Source organism: Geotrypetes seraphini, chromosome 7 (genome assembly GCF_902459505.1).
Source record: "Geotrypetes seraphini chromosome 7, aGeoSer1.1, whole genome shotgun sequence".
NCBI classification, from domain to species: Eukaryota; Metazoa; Chordata; class Amphibia; order Gymnophiona; family Dermophiidae; genus Geotrypetes; species Geotrypetes seraphini.
This window is the reverse complement of record NC_047090.1, coordinates 98,789,682-98,810,359: the sequence shown is the minus strand read 5'-3', so window position 1 is coordinate 98,810,359 and position 20,678 is coordinate 98,789,682. Positions and strand designations below refer to the sequence as shown.

General features: G+C 41.3%; 1 protein-coding gene across 1 annotated transcript in view; it reads left to right on the top strand.

Moving 5' to 3' along the window:
• The window catches only part of ATP6V1D (ATPase H+ transporting V1 subunit D), a 48,577-nt gene that overhangs the window by 18,448 nt on the left and 9,451 nt on the right, over positions 1–20,678 (top strand). Inside the window, exons 3-6 of the mRNA XM_033952176.1 lie at positions 1,021–1,100; positions 11,089–11,156; positions 18,106–18,150; positions 18,250–18,353. Of these exons, the coding sequence (XP_033808067.1) occupies positions 1,021–1,100; positions 11,089–11,156; positions 18,106–18,150; positions 18,250–18,353 (297 nt within the window). The remainder of the gene's footprint in view (positions 1–1,020; positions 1,101–11,088; positions 11,157–18,105; positions 18,151–18,249; positions 18,354–20,678) is intronic.

Genomic DNA, 20,678 nt, shown 5'->3' with positions numbered 1-20,678 from the left:
TAACCACTGTGCCATACCCTCCCCATTTAACTCCAGAACTAAGCACTACCCACATCATTATTTGGAATTAAGTTTGCTTTTGTTTTATAACGAATTTATTTTTCTACTAGTTTCTCCTTGGCCGCTGTCTGTGTTCTTCTGTCTCCCCCCCTCCCCCGAGCAAAGCTGTCTGCCCCCAGCACACACCTTCCCCCAAAGCAGCCTCCTTTTCCTCTCCCTAACTGTCTCTCCATGGCCCTCTTCTGTCTTCCCTCCCATAGCAAAGCTGTTTGCCCTAAGCACACCACTCCCCCCAAAGCAGCCCCCTTTCCCTCTCCCTGTCTCTCCATGACCCCTTCTGTCTTCCCCCCAGAGCAAAGCTGTCTGTTCCCAACACACCTCCCACCCAAAGCAGCCCCCTTTCCCTCTCCCTATCTCTCCATGGCCCCTTTTGTCTCTCCTCAGCACACCCCTCCCCCAAAGAAGCCCACTTTCCCTCTCCCTCTGGCCCCCTGTATTGAACCCCCTGCTTACCCTCCCTTCTGGCCTGCTCCTCTTCAGAGTAGGCCACGATCATGGTGACCGGACCCAGCGAACCTCGCAGGCCGCTCCCCAACCCGGAAGCACGCTCCCCCCTGACGCGATCCCGTGCGTCAGAGGGAACGTGCCACCGAGGCCGGAAAGCGGCCCGCCAAAGCCGGCCACGATCGCAGGCTGCCCCGAAGAGGAGGATCAGCAGCGGCGGCAGCAGCGGTGAGCGAGGGCGGGAGGTGTGTTCGAGCTTGCTTCGGGTTGGTGAGTGAGGGCGGGAGGAGGGGAGTGGCCAGAGTGATCCCTGGCCGGGGTCTAAAATGGAACATGGCCACGGATCACACACCACAGCAGCAGGGATCACGCATTTTTAAAAGCGCATGTGCCGCTAACGTTTTATTATATAGGATGGCAATAAATAATGTTCTTTCGTTTTTGTGCGCTGGGAAGGGTAAAAGTCTGCTGTAAGTGTGAGTCATTCTGGACAGCTAACACTCTTTTTTCCTTTAGACCAAGATGTTGATGGGGGAGGTGATGAGAGAGGCGGCCTTCTCACTTGCTGAGGCAAAATTTACAGCTGGAGATTTCAGGTGAGGAACAGGAAGTGGGGATGCATGTGGCATGAGGTGGGGACACAGAAGGCTAAGTGCAGAGCTTAGCACATGTTCTCTACACAGGGCGAAAAATTATCATAACAACTTTAAACACAGTTTGGTGCTCAAGAAGTCTCTGCACAAAGAATTATGTGGATATCAGCACACCGTTCATTTAAATCCAGTAGTAGTGCAAGCATTGGCTAGTAAACCCAGATGTAGAAATCATGCACGTGGCTTAATGCTGGGGATTCAGCACAAGATATGAAGAGGAGTAAAGAGTTCACTTTTCTGTGATAGCATTGATGTAAAGGTTGGTGCCAATTTGTTCTCATGCTACCTGAACTGGACAGTGGGTTTTTTTTTGTGTTCTTGAAGAGGACAGGTGGGCAATCTTATAAATAAAATGAAAACAAAATGCAGAAGGATGAGTCATCAAATGTGAAGTTTTGGAGGAGATACAAAATGGAAAAACAAAAATTTGAAACAACCAAAACCAAAGTTTAAAAAAATCCCAAACTGTTAGAATTTGTTCTGTCTATTGGGCCGGAATGAAATTCAGAACTATAAACCGTCTAGAGTTTACTTTAGTTTAGTTTTTAATCTTTCCTGTTTTCCTGTTATTAATATTTATACATTTAGATTGTTAGTTTTAACTATTCTGTCTTTCCTTATAATGTAACTATAATACTTATTTTCTTGGATCTTGACGGGTTTTTTTTTTCGTTTGATTTCAATGTTCTTTACTTTCCATGGGGTACTTTCTTTTCTTCCCTCTTACTATATTAATTAATTAAATTTAATAATTTATATTCCGAATATCCTACAATTCTATGCAGACTACAAATTATTCAGGTACTCAAGCATTATTCCCTAACTGTCCCGGGGTGCTCCCACTCTATCTAATGTACCTGGGGCAATGGGGATTAAGAGACTTGCCTAGGGTCACAAGGAGCAGTGTGGGATTCAAACCCACAACCTCAGGGTGCGAGGCTGTAGCCCTAACCACTGCACCACACACTCCTTTTTCACATTCTCAGCTAAATTCGACTGAGGGAGACAATGTGTTCAAGCTAAGTACAAATTTAATCAGAATTGTGATGTTTTGATTCTACAACCAGATCTAGTTCACTGTTGTCTGCTCTGAATACTGTGTTTAATTTTTCTCTGCCTTCAGGTTAGGAGCACAGGTTTTTCTCAAATTGTATTTTTTTTTTTTTGTTTTTTACTGTGCTCTCCCAAATGCAAGAGGAGCCTATGATTACCAGACTTTAAACCTTTTTGGCTTATACAATTCACCTTGGACTTTGATGTCCTGCTTGAATGTCTGAGGCTTGTTTTGATTAATATTTGTGGAAGTTCAGTTTTTCAGTACAGCACGGTGTAGCTTGAATGTTTGGCAGTAGAGGTGATACAGTGGGTGAAAACTCATCTTCAGCTTCTCCAGAGTGCACTATTATTCTGCTGGTTGCCACAGTAAGACTCCTTTCAGATGCCCTTGTAGTGGACTGTGGAAGCCTGTCACAGTTTACGATGGTGGCTAAGGCTGGAAATACTGTCCAAAGGATTGCCTCTACGCATAGCAATGTGAGTGATCCTGACTACAGATGCCAGCCTTTATGGCTAGGGAGGTCATTACAAAAGTCATCCAGCCTAGGGCCACTGGGAGCCTTCACAGAGAACATGATCCATCAACAGATTGGACCTGAGAGCCATTTGTATGGTGTTATGAGCCTTCCAGAAGACCCTGGAAGGGAAAGTGGTCAGAGTTTTCTTGGACAATGCTACAGCAGTGGCACATATCAACAGACAAAGAGGCACCAAGTGTGTGCCCTTAAAATTGGAGACTCAGCTGTTGTTTCGCTGGGCAGAGAGCCATCTGCTAACCATCTTGGCAGCACGTACATGGGGAGTGAACAATGTTCAGACAGAAGCTAGATCCAGGGAGATGTGATCCTTGTCCAGGTAGTGTTTGATAGGATTGTTCAGCGCTGGGGGTGTCCGATGTGCGATCTGATGGCGTTAGCCCACAATCACAAGACTATGCAATACTTCAGTTAAAGGAGTGAATGAGGAAGCACCGGAGTTGATGCTCTAATACATCTTGGACCCGCCAGTTATCTCTTGTATGTGTTCCTGCCTTGGCCAATGATAGGCCAAGTCATCAGAAGAATAGCAATTAAATTGAGGGCTGGTGATCCTCATTGTTCCAGATTGGCTGCATCACCCATGATACATAGATCTAGTCCGGCTACAAAGAGACCATAGTCTGAGACTCCCTCTCCATCTGATGCAGCTCTCGCAGAGCCCAATCGCCTTAGAGAATCTGGAATGCTCTGAGCTTAAGGGCTAGATCTTGAGCACATGGCCCTAGTATAAAAAGGATACTCTGAAGTGGTCATAGTCGCACTCCTTCACTCCAGGAAACCAGCCAAAGCAGTGGCTTATGCGAGAACCTGAAAATTATTTCAACACTGGTATTCTGTGCATCAGATAGAACCGGTTTGGGCTCCAGTTGCAGCAATCCTTTCATTCCTTCAAGAAAGTGTAGAAAAAGGTCTGGCGGTTAGTCCAGGTGGACAGTCTATCTTGTTTTCAAGCTTGATAGGAGAGAGGTTGCTTGTCCCTGGATATTTCCAGTTTTTGAAGGGAGCAGTGCAGTTATGTCCACTTGTGCATCAAACCTGTCCTTTATGGAACCTTAACCTCATGTTGAGGACCTTAAGTAAGGCCCTCTACAGGAGGACATGCTGATGGACCTTACTATAAAGACAATTTTCTTGTTAGCAGTCGTTTCTATTAAAAGAATTTTGGAGCTTCAAGCCTTGTCATGCAGGGAACCATTCCTCTGAATCACAGAAGCAGGAAGTGTCCCTGTGTACGATTCGCTCCTTTCTACCAAAGGTGGTGTTGGCGTTCAATGTGAATCAGGAAGTCAGACTACTGGGATTCCAGGCCACAGGTGTAAAAAAAGAAGGCCAAACGACTAGCACAGCTAGATGTCAGAAGGGATCTCCTTCATTACCTGGAGGTGACCAATGATTTTCAGTTGTCAGATCATCTCTTCATCCTAATGGATTTTGGATGCAGAGGAAGGCTGCCTCAATTGCCAGATGGATAGAGATGGCGATTTCCTCTGCTTATATAGGATGTGGTAAATGTCTACCAATTTCCTTAAAAGTGCATTCCACCAGAAGTGTGGCATCTTCATGGGCAGAGTCCAGAACAGTTTTTCCCAAAGATATTTGTAGGGCAGCTAAATGGTCTACTCTGCTTACATTTACTAACCCCCCTCTTCTATTAAACTGCAGCGCAGAGAGCAGCGCTAAATGGCCCGCGCTGCTCCCGACACTCATAGAGTTCCTATGAGCGTTGGGAGCAGCACGGGCCATTCAGTGCATCTCTCTGCGCTACAAACTGCTAGGGCAGTTTAATAGAAGAGGGAGTAAGTGTTACAGGGTGGATGTGGCAGCATAAAGGGTCTTTACTTTTGGGTCCACGGTGCTAGCAGCAGGCTCTTCTTTCCCACCCTAGGATCAAGGGACTGCTTTGATACTTTCCACAGGTTCAGTACTCATGTGCTTTTTGCATTGGAATGGAAGATTTTAGTCATTAATTCACAACGCCCAAAACTTAATTGTAATTTGTTTGCTTTTCCATCAGTAAACGGTCATTTATACAAGGGCAATTTTCAGTGACTCCTATCTTTTCAGGCAGCTTCTTGTAATAAAGAGTTTGTATATCTGCTGGTTAGCTTAGCATCAGTTCAGGAAATTATTGAAAACCTACCGATTTAAGACATTTTTGTAATTTCTAGGTCATGTGTTTTTATTGTCACTGTTTCAATTTTCTTTTGTAAATGGCATAGAACTCCTAAGATAATGCGGTATATAAATAAATGTTTGTTATGTTATGTTATGAAAGGAGCTATTGTAAAGGCAACAAACCATTTTGTAAGTAAAAGAGGAAAAGAAGGCTGCTTTGGTTCTCAAAAGTAGTAGCTGAGAATGTAAGGAAAAAGAGATTAGCTTTCATAAACTACAAAAGATCTCACAAAGAAGACAGGCAAAAATATTTGGAAAAGTTAAGAGAGGCTGGTTGAGTCATTAGGAAAGCAAAGATGCAAATAGAAGAGAAAATAGACAAGGTAAAATGGGGGACAAGTCTTTTTTAGATATATTAGTAATAGGAGGAAGTGCAAAAATGGCATTGTGAGACACAAAGGTGAAGGGGAGGAATATGTAGAAGCTTGTAAAGATAAGGCAGAATTGCTTAATAAATATTTCAGTTCTGTGTTCACTGCTGAAGCAGCGGCATTGGGAGTGGGACCGCAGAAAATAAAAGCAAATAGAGCTGGAGGTATGGCAGATTCTGATCGATTTTCAGAGGATTGTGTTTGTGAGGAGCTTGCTAAACTAAAGGTGGATAAAGCGATGGGTTCGGATTGTATACATCCAAGGGTACTGAGGGAACTTGGGGAAGTTTTAGCAGCTCTGCTGGCTGATCTTTTCAGTGCTTCTCTAAAGTCAGGAGTGATATTATATTATAGACATTAAGTTAATTTATCACTCGTAAATTTCTGCAGTAGTCAAAAACTGTTTCTACAAGCTGCGAATGATAAGATCCCTGACAACTATTTTGGATCAACAATCTTTAAATATTCTTATTCACTTTCTCATCATGTCAAAAATAGACTACTGCAATTCATTATACAAAGGTTTATGCCAGAAAGATATCAGACGCCTTCAATTAATTCAAAACACTGCCATAAAAGTCATAACTAATTCCAAAAAATACGATCATCACCCCTCTATTAAAAAAAGCTCATCGGCTCCCAATTCCCTATGGAATAACTTACAAAATATCCCTCCTTACATTCAAAACCCTACAATCCAATGAACCCGCTTTCATGGATAGAATCCTTATCCCCCATGATCTCCCCAGAGCTCTGAGATCCAGCTCTCAACATCTTCTCCACGTCCCCTCCTTAAAAATTATTGGCACTCATCAGACCACCTCTCGCAGTTATAGCTCCCACAATCTGGAACTCTCTGCCAATTTCTGTTAGATCAGAACAAAACTTAGACAAATTCAAAGGAGGATTAAAGTGTTTCCTTTTCAAAGATGTGTTTGAGTAATGACATCTTCCTCTCCATCTTCCTAGTATTTGCCCTAGTGTTGTGTGCTTTTTAAACCGTATTATAGTTAGTAGATGGTTTTAATACTTTTCTACACTGTTTAGAAGGTTTGATTAGGCGGTATAAGAAATTTTAAATTAACTTGAAACTCTCACCTCATACTTTTCCACTTCCAGCCTCTTTATTAAAGAGGATCTTCCCCCTCCCTTTCTCGTGTTGCTTCCCTCTCTATGTTTGCTTTTACTGTAAATATTGTATTTCACCAAACTTACCTTTTGTTTTTATTTTAAGCCCTTAATTTGTCCTGTCTATATGCCTTTGTAAGTCTCCCTCTATTTTTTTAATATTGTAAAACGCTTAGAATTTATGATAGACGTTTCACCAAATTTTAATAAAACTTGGAAACTTGGTACTGGAGGATTGGAGTAGGGCGGATGTGGTCCCTCTCCACAAAAGTGGAAGTAAGGAAGACTTAGGGAGCTACAGGCTGGTAATTCTGACATTGGAGAGCAGATAGCATAACTGGTTTTAAGAAAGGTTTGGACAAATTCTTGGAGAAAAAGTCCATAGTCTGTTATTGAGAAAGACATGGGATGCCAGTACTTGCCTTGGATCGGTAGCATGGAATGTTGCTACCTGGATTGGCCACTGTAAGGATGCGCTACTGAGCTTGATGGACCATTGGTCTGACCCAGTAAGGCTATTCTTATGTTCTTAAGTAAATTAATGGAAACTCTTTTTAAAACAGGAAATTAGTGCAATTTCTGGAATCTAGGTCTTGTCAGACAAATCTGATCAGTTTCTTTGACTAAGTGACCGGAGAATTGGATAGAGGGAGATGTGGTGTATTTTATTTTTTTATTTATTCTTTATTAAATTTTCAGTGCTTACAAAAGTGCATTATAACATACATGTCATAACCATGAGAATTAAGCACTTTTAAACATTCAGAAACAGTTTTTCAAAGGCCAACAAAAATACCCCACCTCCCCACCCATCACCCTAAAAAAGATCATAAAACAGAAGATCATTTAAACATATCCGTCCCCCCCCCCATGGATGTGCAATTAATACGTCAACAAAATTAAAACTACAATAATTCTACAAAAGACATCAATGGGCCCCATATTAATTTAAAAATTTTTGTGTTCCCTGACAAATCAGCATTTATTTTTTCATATTTGTACATTAAACATAAAGTAAAGTTAAACATAAACGTAAAGTTAAGCTGTACCTGTCATAATTAAGAAGAGTCGCCTTTTAAATTTATCTAAGGGATCCTTAACATGCAACACAGTACCACATATCACTACCTCATAAGTTAAAGGGATCGCAGATTCTAAAATATTATTAATATGTCCCCAAATTGACTTCCAAAAACTCAGTATCATAGGACAATAAAACAGTAAGTGATCCAATGTTCCTATATCTAGATGACAGTGCCAGCATCTATTAGACCTAGAATTATCTAACTTATTCAATCTAACTGGGATCCAAAAAGAATGATGTAACAAAAAAAACCAAAAAACAAGTTTGTCTCATAGATGCTGACGCTGTACACTTCATTCTCCAAGACCAAATACGTGGCCATCGAGATGCAGAAATATATTACTTAATTTCAATGCTCCAAATTTCTCTAAGAGCATTTTTAGGTTTCTCATTCACCTGTTCAGATATTAATTTATACCACCTGGCGGCCTGATGCCCTAGCATATCTGTCTGAAAGCTGAGGAACTGCAAGCTATAGTAATTTTTCAAGTTTTGCCAATCAGGGAACACCTTCTGAATGGCCTGCTTCAGCTGCAACCATTTAAAAAATTGAAATTTTGAAATTCCAAAAGATTGTTGCAACCATGAAAAGTCAAGCAATTTCCCATTTAATATGACATCTTCCAATGTTCTTATGCCTGCTTGCATCCACTTCTTCCAGGCTATTTTAGACCTGCCTATTTGTATCTTGGAGTTCAGCCACAAGGATTGACACAAAGACTGTTCTATAGGAATTTCAGTTGACTTATTAATACATCTCAAGGTCTTCCAATTATCCAAAATAATATTATTGTTCTTAACATAACTAGGTAGCTTAATATCCAATACATGAAACAATCGCATTGGGGACATAATTTTCCATTCCAAAAATAGCCAATCTGGAAAATGTTCCATGAGCTCAGGCAGGATCCAGTACATACCCTGACGCAGAATATAGGCCTGATGATACCTATAGAAATTTGGGAAATTTACCCCTCCCTCCACAATCGGTTTTTGTAGAGATACTAAAGCTATTCTAGCAGTTTTGCCTATCCAAATAAACTTAATAAGAATACTATTCAATTTCTTATAAAAGGACCCCTGAAAATAAATTGACAACATACCCATTTGATAGCAAACCACAGGCAAAATCATCATTTTAACTGTTTGGACTCTCCCCCACCAAGACAGATGTAGTGGATTCCATTGCTCACACATTTCTGTAACATTTAGCAATAAAGATTTTTCATTTACTTTCATCGTTTCTTCCAGCGTCTTATAAATCCAAATTCCTAGATATTTTATGCCCTCTTCTTTCCAAAGAAAAGGGAACAGATCAAACAATCTTTTTTGACAATGTACATTAAGCGGAAGAATTTCTGATTTACTCCAATTTATTTTATATCCTGAAAATTTTCCAAATCTTTCAATCAAGTATAGTAAATGTGGAATGGTAGATCAGGATTCCTCAAATGAAGCAGTATATCATCTGCATATGCAGAAACTTTGTATTCTTGACCTGCGTAGGGAATACCTTGAATCTCCTCTGCTGGTTGAATAGCTAATAGCAAGGGTTCCAGTACAATATCAAACAACAGAAGAGATAAAGGACAGCCTTGCCTAACTCCCCTCTCTAGACGAAAACCGTCTGAAAAAGTATTATTTATATATAATCTAACAGAAGGGGAGCTATACAAAGCTTTAATCATGTGAATAAATCCAGAACCCACACCAAACCAATCCATTGCTTGGTACACAAAGGTCCATTCTACACGATCAAATGCCTTCTCTGCATCCAAAGATACAGAGAAGGCCGCATCTTTCATGGATTTTGTTAAAGTCAACATGTGAAGAGCCAGCCTGGTATTATTTGAAGAATGTCTTTGAGCAACGAACCCCGTTTGGTGCATACCTATAATATAAGGGAGAGCCTTAGCCAAGCGTAAAGCCAATAACTTAGCCAGAAGTTTTCCATCAACATTAATCAGAGAAATCGGCCTGTAATTTGAAACCAACAAAGGATCTTTATTTGGCTTCGGCAAAACTATAGTCAACTCCTCTGCCATAGTACCTGAAATGCAACCTTTATTCAGTTGAACCTGATATAAATTTAATAAATAAGGCAGTAATGTACTTTGAAATGATTTATAAAACTTAACAGTGTAACCATCACCTCCTGGAGCAGATCCAACTCTAAGGGACTTCAATGCTATCTGAATCTCCTTCAGTGTAATAGGGGCATCAAGAGATCCCTTTATATGCTCAGGAATTTTAGGTCCCTCAATTAATTAAAAAAACTCTAAACCATCAAGTTCTTTATTTGAATAAAGCTCAGAAGAATATAAAGCCTTATAATATTTCAAAAATTGTTTTAATATATTATCAATTTGAGAATGATTAACCCCATTTTCATCTTTAATAGCCACAATCTTTACTTTCCTCTTTTTTTTTTTTTTTGCTTTTAAATAATTGGCCAGTAATCTTCCCGCTTTATTCGAGTTTCCATAATACAAAGCCTGTTGAGTGAACAGTGGTATCCCTCAAGATTTGGTTCTTGGGCCTGTACTTTTAACATTTTCATAAGCGATATTGCTGAAAAACTGTCTGGTAAGATTTGCCTTTTTGTGGATGATACCAAAATCTGCAGCAGACACCACTGATGGTGTGAATAACATGAGGAAAGACCTAGTGAAGCTTGAGGAATGGTGTGAAATTTCTCAGCTAAGATTTAATGCTAAGAAATGCAAGGTCATGAGTTTGGACTACAAAATCCCAAAGGAACAGTACAGTTTAGGGAATGAAGAAGTTTTGTGCACGAAAGAGGAGCGGGACTTGGGTGTGATAGTATGTGATCTTAAGGTGGCCAAACAGGTTGAAAGGTCGATGGTAAAAGCTAAAAGTTTGCTTGGGTGCATAGGGAGATGAATGACCAATAGGAAAAAGGAGGTACTGATGCCCCTGTATAAGACTCTGGTGAGATCTCATTTAGAACCCCTACCACAGGAGACCTTCTGTCACTGTTTTTGGCCCTGACTGCATGTGCTTCCACTCCCCCCGTCCTAGAACTCTAGATATCCACTAGAAAAGACAGAGGTCGGGGGAGAAAGGATAGTTTTGCTTGCAGTGTCTGCTTTCTATATCTTGCCTGTAGTTTGCTCCAGTAGCGAAGCTGCTTTTCCTGGTTCTGTTGCATTCTCAATGGGGTACTAAATTCTATGTGACCTGTTTTATATCCATGGACCATGTGACACACACAAATACCTGGTAGCATGTGCTAAGCTTTAGTAAAAGAGCCTTAAGATTGTTCCTGAGGCAATAGAGGGTTAAGTGACTTGTCCAATATCACAATGAGTAGCAGTGGGATTTGAATTGGGCTTCTCTGGTTGCCAGTCCAGTTGTGGCTATTTTGAACAGTAGTCGTGTTGGTGGGCCTAGAGGATCAGAGTTGGTCGTTCTCATTCTATTTTTACTTGAAGAATGGGATATATCATCTTTTAAATAAAGTTTGCAGAATTTAGTATTGGTTAACCTCCCTGTGAGATCCGTAGGCCTTATAAGAGGACATTTTCTGTGACTTTTTTTTCTTTCTCTCTTTGCAGCACCACAGTGATCCAGAATGTGAATAAGGCTCAAGTTAAGGTCCGAGCCAAGAGAGATAATGTGGCAGGTAAATCACTGCTTTTCTTCTCCTTGTTGTTACACAAAGGATTTGTCAAAATTCATTGTTTTCTAATAATAGACAGTAGGACAAATCAAGCTGTCAGGGGGTTAGAAAAAAATGGTTGATCATACCGTTTCCAGTATTGTGGATTTTAAGGAGGGTTGCCAGTTGGCTGCTATTCAGCTGGCTTGGTTGGATCTTATCACCTCATTACAGCTGCCAGCCCAAGTTTAAAGCCTGAGTTGAAGGTGGGGGGAAATGTCAAACAGTGCTGCCTATGTTCCCACCTTCTCCTCTTGCCTTACAGCATATTCAAGAAGGGCTTATATGATTGAGTGCCACATACATAGAGGTTAATTTTATAATAAGGTACTTAGGTGAAGTGGCCTGGAAGAGCAGGTGTAAACATCCACACACAGAGTTTTGGAGCATGCAAACACATTAAGGTATTTTATAATCTACGTGGCTACTTTGTGACTCCACCTGCTCTCTTTTACCTATGTGCATACCTTTTACACCTGGTGCCGTTTTATAAAAGCCATATACGGTTGAACCTGATTTATAAAATTACCCCCCTGTGCTGCTTCAAGGACCAGGAGGGGGAGGGGCACTTGCATATCTTTTTGTCTCTGCTTCAGTACTGAAATTCAAATAAGAAAAATATAATACATACTAAAAGGGAGACATAATATTTATGAAGCATCTAATGAACATAAATCTGAATATTCAGGGTAACATTTTCAGACCCAAGAGGCAGGTAGAGCTCTGAAATCTCAATGCGTGGTTGAGATAATGGTGCAGGGATGAGGGATTTAGATTTGTTAGGACTGAGTAACCTTCTGGGAAAGGGGGAGCTTGTTTCGAAAGGATGGACTCCACTTAACCAGGATGGAACCGGGCTGCTGCTGCTAACATTTAAAAAGGAGATGGAGCAGCTTTTAAACAGAGATGTGGGGGAAAGCTGACAGTCACCCGGGAGTGGATGGTTTGGTGTGAGGTATCTTTGGAGGATACTATTGAAACAGGATATTTAGGAAGTCCCAGTAGAGAGGTTCCAATAATGGTGAAAGAAAGCCAGGAGAGTTTAAGAGGAAGGCAGAATAAAAGACTCAAAATTTCCCATCTTCTCAGCAGCCTGTAGTTGCAAGGAAAAAACACAATTTGAAGTGTCTGTTTACAAATGCTAGAAGCCAAAAAAAATAAAATAGAAGAGTTAAGAGTATATAGCACTGAATGATGAGATAGATATAATAGGCATCTCGGAGACCTGGTGGAAGGAGGACAATCAATGGGACACTGTGTTACCTGGAGACCAAATACCTGGAGGTCACGAGGGATTGTTTCATGGAACAGCTGGTCATGGAACCAACACGGGGTGATGCCACTCTTGACCTAATCCTCAACGGACTAGGGGGACCCGCTAAGGAGGTGGCGGTACTAGTCCCACTAGGAAACAGCGATCACAACACGATCCAGTACAGGCTAGAAATTGGATCATCAAAGGTGAAAAGAACTACAACGACTGCACTTAACTTCAAAAAAGGGAATTATGATGCCATGAGGAAAATGGTGGGAAAGAAACTCAACGATACCGCAAGGAAGATGGAGTCCGTAGAAAATGCCTGGACCATACTCAAGGGCACAGTGCACGAAGCAGAGAACCTGTGCATCCCCAAATACAGGAAAGGGTGCAAAAAAAATAGAAAAAACCCAGTGTGGATAACAAATGCAGTGAAAAAGGCGATAAGTGACAAGAAAGCATCATTCAAAAAATGGAAAAAGGACAAAACAGAGGAGAACCAAAAGGAACACAAAAAACACCAAAAGGAGTGTCATCGAGTGGTTAGGAAAGCAAAAAAAGAATATGAAGAGAGATTGGCAGGGGAAGCAACAAACTTCAAATCATTCTTCAGGTATGTTAAGGGGAAGCAACCAGCAAGGGAGGAAGTGGGACCCTTGGATGATGGGGACAGAAAGGGAGTGGTAAAAGAGGAAAAGGAGATAGCTGACAGGCTAAATAAGTTCTTCACGTCAGTTTTCACGAGGGAGGACACAACCAACATTCCGGAGCCCGAGGAGATCGTAAAAGGAGAGTACGGATGAAAATCTGGTCCAGCTAGAGGTGAGCAAGGTGGATGTCCTCAGGCAGATAGACAGGCTAAAGAGCGACAAATCGCCAGGTCCAGATGGCATTCACCCAAGGGTACTCAAGGAACTAAGGAACGAAATAGCTGAGCCACTTCGACAAATATGCAACCTATCCCTAAAAACTGGAGAGATTCCAGAAGACTGGAAAATAGCAAATGTCACGCCCATCTTCAAGAAAGGCTCAAGGAGAGACCCAGGAAACTACAGGCTGGTGAGCTTGACCTCGGTCCCGGGAAAGATGATGGAAGCACTGATTAAAGACAGCATCTGGGAACACATCGACAACTATGGGCAGCTAAAGTCGAGCCAGCATGGCTTCTGCAAGGGCAGATCATGCCTCACAAACTTATTATACTTCTTTGAGGGGGTAAACAGCCAGGTGGATAAAGGGGAATCCATAGATATCATTTACCTTGACTTCCAAAAAGCCTTCGACAAGGTGCCACACGAAAGACTACTAAGGAAGCTATGGAACCATGGGGTGCAAGGGGAGGTCCACCGATGGATCAAAAACTGGCTGGCGGACAGGAAACAGAGGGTTGGAGTAAAGGGACATTACTTAGACTGGCAAAGGGTCATGAGCGGAGTTCCACAGGGGTCAGTGCTGGGACCGCTCCTATTCAATATATTCATTAACGACCTGGAAGCAGGAACAAAATGTGAGGTTATTAAATTTGCGGATGACACCAAACTATATCACAAGGTCAATAACATGGAGGACTGCGAAGATCTCCAAAAAGATCTGACAACACTGGAAAAATGGGCCAAAAAGTGGCAAATAAGTTTCAACATAGGGAAATGCAAGGTCATGCATATAGGGAAAAAAAACCCGATGTTCACTTACAAAATGGGGGGGGGTGAGCGACCTTGAAAGAGACCTGGGAGTGATGGTAGACACAACATTGAAGTCGTCGGCGCAGTGTGCCACAGCCTCAAGGAAAGCAAACAGAATGTTGGGTATCATTAAGAAGGGTATCACGACCAGGACAAAGGAAGTCATCCTGCCACTGTATCGTGCTATGGTGCGCCCGCACCTGGAGTACTGTGTTCAGTTCTGGTCGCCATACCTCAAGAAGGACATGGAGGTACTTGAGAGGGTCCAGAGAAGAGCAACTAAGCTAATAAAGGGCATGGAGGACCTCTCAAATACTGACAGACTGAAAAAGCTAGGGCTTTTCTCCCTGGAAAAGCGGAGACTTAGAGAGACATGATAGAAACCTTCAAGATCATGAAGGGCATAGAAAAAATAGACAGGGATAGATTTTTCAAATTAAGGGGATCAATAAGTACAAGGGGGCACTCAGAGAAATTGAAAGGGGAGAGGTTTAGAATAAACGCCAGGAAGTTCTTTTTCACACAGAGGGTTATGGATACATGGAACGTGCTACCAGAGGATGTGATAAACAGGAGCACGCTACAGGGGTTCAAAGAAGCTTTGGATAGGTACTTGGAAGACAAAGGGATTGAGGGGTACAGATAAGAGTAAAGGTAGATTATAGGGATGGGATTAGAGATAAGTTACAAAATTAATCAGGGACCACTGTTCAGGCACTAGGCCTGATGAGCCGCCACGGGAGCGGACCGCTGAGCAAGATGGACCTCTGGTCTGACTCAGCGGGGGCAACTTCTTATGTTCTTACAAATTATATTGCAAGGATAGAGTAGATCAAATTGGAGAGGGGGGGAATTGCACTACATGTTAAAGAGGGAATTAAATCAAATAAAATAAATGTTCTGCATGACATAGATAGCAGTGTGGAATCCTTATGGATAGAAATTTCACGTGTGAAGGGAAGGAATATAAAGGTAGGGTTATACAACCGTCCCCCAGAACAAGATGAGCAGAAAGATGAAGAAATGTTTTCAGAGATTAGGAATGCTAGAGAATTGGGTGACAGTATAATAATGAATGGTTTCAATTACCCAAAACTGACTGGTTAAATTTTATATCAGGGAGTGCTAGGGAGGAAAAATTCCTAGATGTCATAAATGACTACCTCTTGGAGCAACTGGTCCAGGAACCGACAAGAGGAGGAGATATTTTAGATTTGGTCCTTAGTGGAATGCAAGGCATAGTGCAGGAGATAACTGTGTTGGGTCCGCTGGGAAACAGTGATCATAACATGATCAAATTTGAGCCGATACCGGGAGTGACTTTGCAAAAGAAATCTACTGTAGAGGCATTTCATTTTCGAAAGGGCGACTATGATAAAATGAGGAAAATGGTTAAAAAAAGCTAAAAGGATCAGTTGCAAAGGTTAGGACTGTAAACCAGGCATGGATATTATTTTAAAATACCATCGTGGAAGCCCAGACCAGATGTATTCCACATATCAGCAAAGGTGGAAAGAAGAGGAAACGAGAGCTGGTGTGGTTAATAGGTCAAGTGAAAGAGGCTATTAGAGCAAAAAAAAAAAAATCTTTTAAAGAATGGAAAAAGGATCTGAATGAAGAAAATAAGAAGAGACACAAGCATTGGCAAGTTAGATGCAAAGCATTGATAAAGACAACTAAGAAAGAATATGAAGAGAAACTTGCAAAAGAGGCAAACACTCATAACAATTTTTTTAGGTACATCAGAAGTAGAAAACATGTGAGGGAATCTGTGGGACCTTTTGGATGATCAAGGAGCAAAAGGGACGCTTGGGGAGGATAAGGCCATAGCGGAGAGATTGAATGAATTCTTTGCTTCGGTATTTCTTTACGGAAGAAGATATAAGATATCCTCCTGAACCGGAAATGTTTTTCAAAGGTGATGATTCAGAGGAACTGAAAGAAATCTCGGTGAATCTGGGAGATGTACTAAGCCAAATCGACAAGTTAAAAAGTGATAAATCGCCTGGACTAGATGGTATGAATCCCACGGTACTAAAAGAACTCAAATATGAAATTGTTGACCTGCTGTTAGTGATCTGTAACCTGTCAATAAAATCATCTATAATTCCTGAAGATTGGAGGTGGCCAATGTTATGTCGATTTTTTAAAAGGGCTCCAAAGGCGAATGGTATAGAAAATTGAATAAATAAATAAATGATAAAGGGGATGGAACTCCTCTCTTATGTGGAAAGACTAAAAAGGTTAGGGCTCTTCAGCTTGGAAAGGAGACGGCTGAGGGAAGATATGATTGAAGTCTACAAAATCCTGAGTGGAGTAGAATGGGTATAAGTGGATCGATTTTTCACACTGTCAAAAATTACAAAAACTAGGGGACATTCGATGAATTTACAGAGAAATACTTTTAACACCAATAGGAGGAAATATTTTTTCACTCAGAGAATAGTTAAGTTCTGGAACGTACTGCCAGAGGTTGTGGTAAGAATGGATAGTGTAGCTGGTTTTAAGAAATGTTTGGACAATTTCCTGGAGGAAAAGTCCATAGTCTGTTGTTGAGAGAGACATAGGGGAAGCAACTGCTTGCCCTGAATCAGTAGCATGGAATGTTGCTACTCCTTGGGTTTTAGCCAAGTACTAGTAACCTGGATTGGCCACCATGAGAACGGGCTACTGGGCTTGATGGACCATTTGTCTGACCCAGTAAGGCTATTCTTATTCAAATAACAGATATTACATGAATGCTTTTAGCTGAGGGGTCAAAAGCAGATATTTAGATGGGGACAAGATAGATGGTGCAGACTGTGTTGGGATAAACGGATAGGAGGCTAAACTCAAGGCAAGTTGTTTGTACAGTTAAACAAGATATAAGGAACTGATTTAGTTAGTGTGTGTGGCAAGCTAGTCCTAGTGCAGAATGAGGGGCAAATTCTATAAACGGCATCCTGATTTTAGGTGACCTACTGCTGTCTAACCACCAATCAAGATGCACGTTAAAAAAAAAAAAAGAAATCATCCTGGGCAGGCCGCCTACATTGTATGCACCTCCGTGAGCCTAGAGAGGCGCATAGAGCCACCTAAGCTCACTTAAGGCTAGGAATGGGAGTTGTTTTACCCGGAAGTGGCCTTAGGCGAGCTTAGGTGGCCCTAGGCGTCTCCCTAAGCCTGCGATAGGTGCCTGAAATGTAGGCCAGCAAAATGGTGGCCTACATTTCAAGTGGACGCGGCTGCTGAGCTTATCATGGCAAGAGATCTCCCTGCCACGATAAGTTTAGTGGCCATGGCAACCCGTTCCCCCCACCCCCCCTCAGACTACTGGCAGGAGGCAGCACCACAAACCAAAAGTTTTTCTCTAGCATATGAAACCTGAGAAATTTTCTGTGATCTGGGAAGATGCAAGAAAACCTCTGTCAAATCCAGTGAGGTCAAAAATTTGCCACTGAAGCAATGGCGATCAGTTTCCAACCAGAATCTGTGAACTTTCAACGCTACATTGACCACTTTGGAATCTAGGATTGGCCTCCAATCATTTGGATCTCTGCTAACTGGAGCCCCAGACTTCCAGGGTAAAGCACCCTACTAATGTTTTTCCAGGGTCATTGCCAAGTTTGATCTTTGTCTAAATGCAGCGAAAGAGAGTAACTGTGATCGGAAGCCAAGCAGTGAGCTGTGACTAAATATTTGCAATAATTGCCCGCAAGTAGTTAGCTGGGTTTAATGTTTTTTCCATGATATTCTAAGATATGAGAAATGAACCGGTTTTCCCAGATCTCAGCTTGACCTGGCCACTGATCCTTGAAGCACGCTCTGAAAGAACAGTGTGGGGAAGCAGGCACCTGCTATATTAGTTAGTAGATACACGAAGATAACTCCATGTTAGAAACTGTTAAGGCAGACATGAAATCAAGAAATTAAATATGTAAAATGCTATAGAGAAAAACAGTCGAAATCTTACAATAAATTTTCTTTATTTTAGGTGTCACGTTGCCTGTGTTTGAACACTACCAAGAAGGAGGAGACAGTAAGTTTCAATTCTAGGATTTTGTTTGGGTCTGAGCTGTTATATAGGGTAAGTTCAGGGAAACCCAGTGACTTAAGTGGAATCTGTCTGCTTTTTCAGGTTATGAGCTGACCGGTCTGGCTCGAGGGGGAGAACAATTGGCAAAACTGAAGAGGAACTATTCGAAAGCTGTGGAGTTGCTTGTAGAGCTGGCTTCACTGCAGGTAGGTGGCACCAGAGGACTGGGAAAGACTTCTCTGGTAAAAATTTGTGCTTTTCTGAAGCTTGCATGGGAGCAGATCTCTACCTCTGTGTGGAGCAGCTGAGTTTCAAGGGTAGCAAACTTGTGGTTGATATGAGCCATAACATCCCATAGTCTCTCCTGATAGAGATAAGCTGTTCTACAACTGTACTCGTAGTGGTGTATATTGGACCAGAAAGGTTCTTGGTGGCTTCACGTTCATCCCCTTTGCAGCTTTCACTACATTGTGAAGGTGGCAACACAAGGCCTCTGAGACACTACCATGGGCCGACCTTTGCCACTAGGAAGAGGGAAGTATGGCAAGCATCACCCTAAATCCTTCAGCACATGGAAAATGGATGCATTCTCCCTTTAAATCTTTAACAGCTAAGTGGCATGTCTCCAAAATATCACCGCCAATCCATTCTTTATCAACTTTTATTGGGCAGTACCATGTTTGATATTAATACATATTTCAGCAAAAAGTTGATATTTATGAAAGAACAAAAGTAGAAAACAATGAACTGTCATAGCCATCTGATGCACTGTATGTACACTGAATTCTCTTACACCTTGTCTGGTAGGGAGCAGCTTGCCCAAACTTAGTGCTGCCGTACGTATATTATGTTAAGCTCTTTGGCTGCCCGCTATAAGGAAAAATAGCTAAATTTTGTATTTTTGCTTGGGAAAATTGAGAGCAATCCTGAGTTCTCATTTGGTTAATTTTTCATTCATTTTTAATGATGCTGTTTGTATTTGTACAAAGCAAAGGTGCATCTTTTGAATTTTGCCCTTTCCCTGCAGACTAGGAGTGGGGTGTCTAAGGTAATAGGTATGGGCTGCTTGTTTTAAGGGGGCAATTTTGAAACTGACCTTGAAGAAAGTTAATTTTCAAAGGCAAATATACCTTATGAAAATCCCTTGGAAAATTCAGACCGGTGGGAGAATAGGAATACCTGACTCCTGCTTTTCATGAAGTTCAACGTAGATATGGAGTTTTTAAAATGAAGTTCATACACATACTCTGCTCCCTCCTCTCCCCGGTTTAACTCCTCTATAGATACATATACTATTCATACTGAACTTTTACCCCTAATAGGGTGGGGTGTAATTTTTCACATACCTTTTACATGGATTATTACAGCACTTGTTAATTTTCCAAATTTTTTTTGGGGGGGTAATCTTCTAAAAGGCTCTTATTCAAAAAGTTGCTCCCCCCAGTGCTCTCAGTTTTGGACGTAAAGCTAAGAACTGTTTCCTTTTAAATGCATGAATTAATTAATGCATTTTGAAGTATTAGGTTAGATTTTCTGAAATAGGAAGGGAGGGCTGGGGGGGCTTTTTTATTTTATTTCTATTTGTCAGACATATTAAATGATTTACATATTATCTAAAACATTATAAAAATATGAATATAAATATGATATATTGTACTTAAAGTATTCATGAAGGAAATCAAGTGTGTGTTTATAAGATTATATGTATTTTTCTGATACACTTTGAATAAAGAAATTATTAAAAAAAAAATAAATAAAGTTGCTGAGCTGGGAAGTTATCAAGATATTCAGTGGAATGTTCAGAATAATTTTAGGAAGGCTGTTTATTGGACCAAAGTTATCTGGGCATCTTTATTCAGTCAGAGCTGAGCAGCTACAATTTCATCATGCACCAGGAATACCCGAGTGCTGCCTTTTGGTATCCAGGTTAAATTTTGTTCTGGCATCGATAGATTTGCTTGCTATATAACATTGCCTAGACAAAACTTAGTTGGTGAGAGAAATGTAAAACTATAAATTATAATAACTTTAAAAAGATCTGGGGGCCATTGATTGCATATTCTAATGATTATTATTATTATTAAGTTCTTATATACCGCCATACCCAAAGAGTTCTAGGCAGTTCACATCAATTAAATTAGGATCCGGTCTGAACACGGATTTACAACATTTTGTCGGAATTACAAGCAACGAGGAAGGAAGTGTTGGGGTTTTAGCAGAAGTTTATCATAGTTGGATTGGAAGAGATGAGGGAGGGGGGAGGGGAGGGGAGAGAAAGGAGGGGGTGGGGCGGGAGTTGAATGGTTGCGGGGAATAAGGGTTAAGGGTCCTGTTCGCGGAAGAGGTGTGTTTTGAGAAGTTTTCTGAAGTCGAGGTAGGTCAGGGCCTCAAGCATCATTTGGGCTAGCCAAGGGTTCAGCCTGGCCGCCTGGAAGGCGAAGGTTTTGTCGAGGAATCTTTTGAGCTGGCATAATTTTATGGAGGGGAAGGCAAACAGCTGAATTCTGCGGGATTTCTTATTGGTGCAGTAC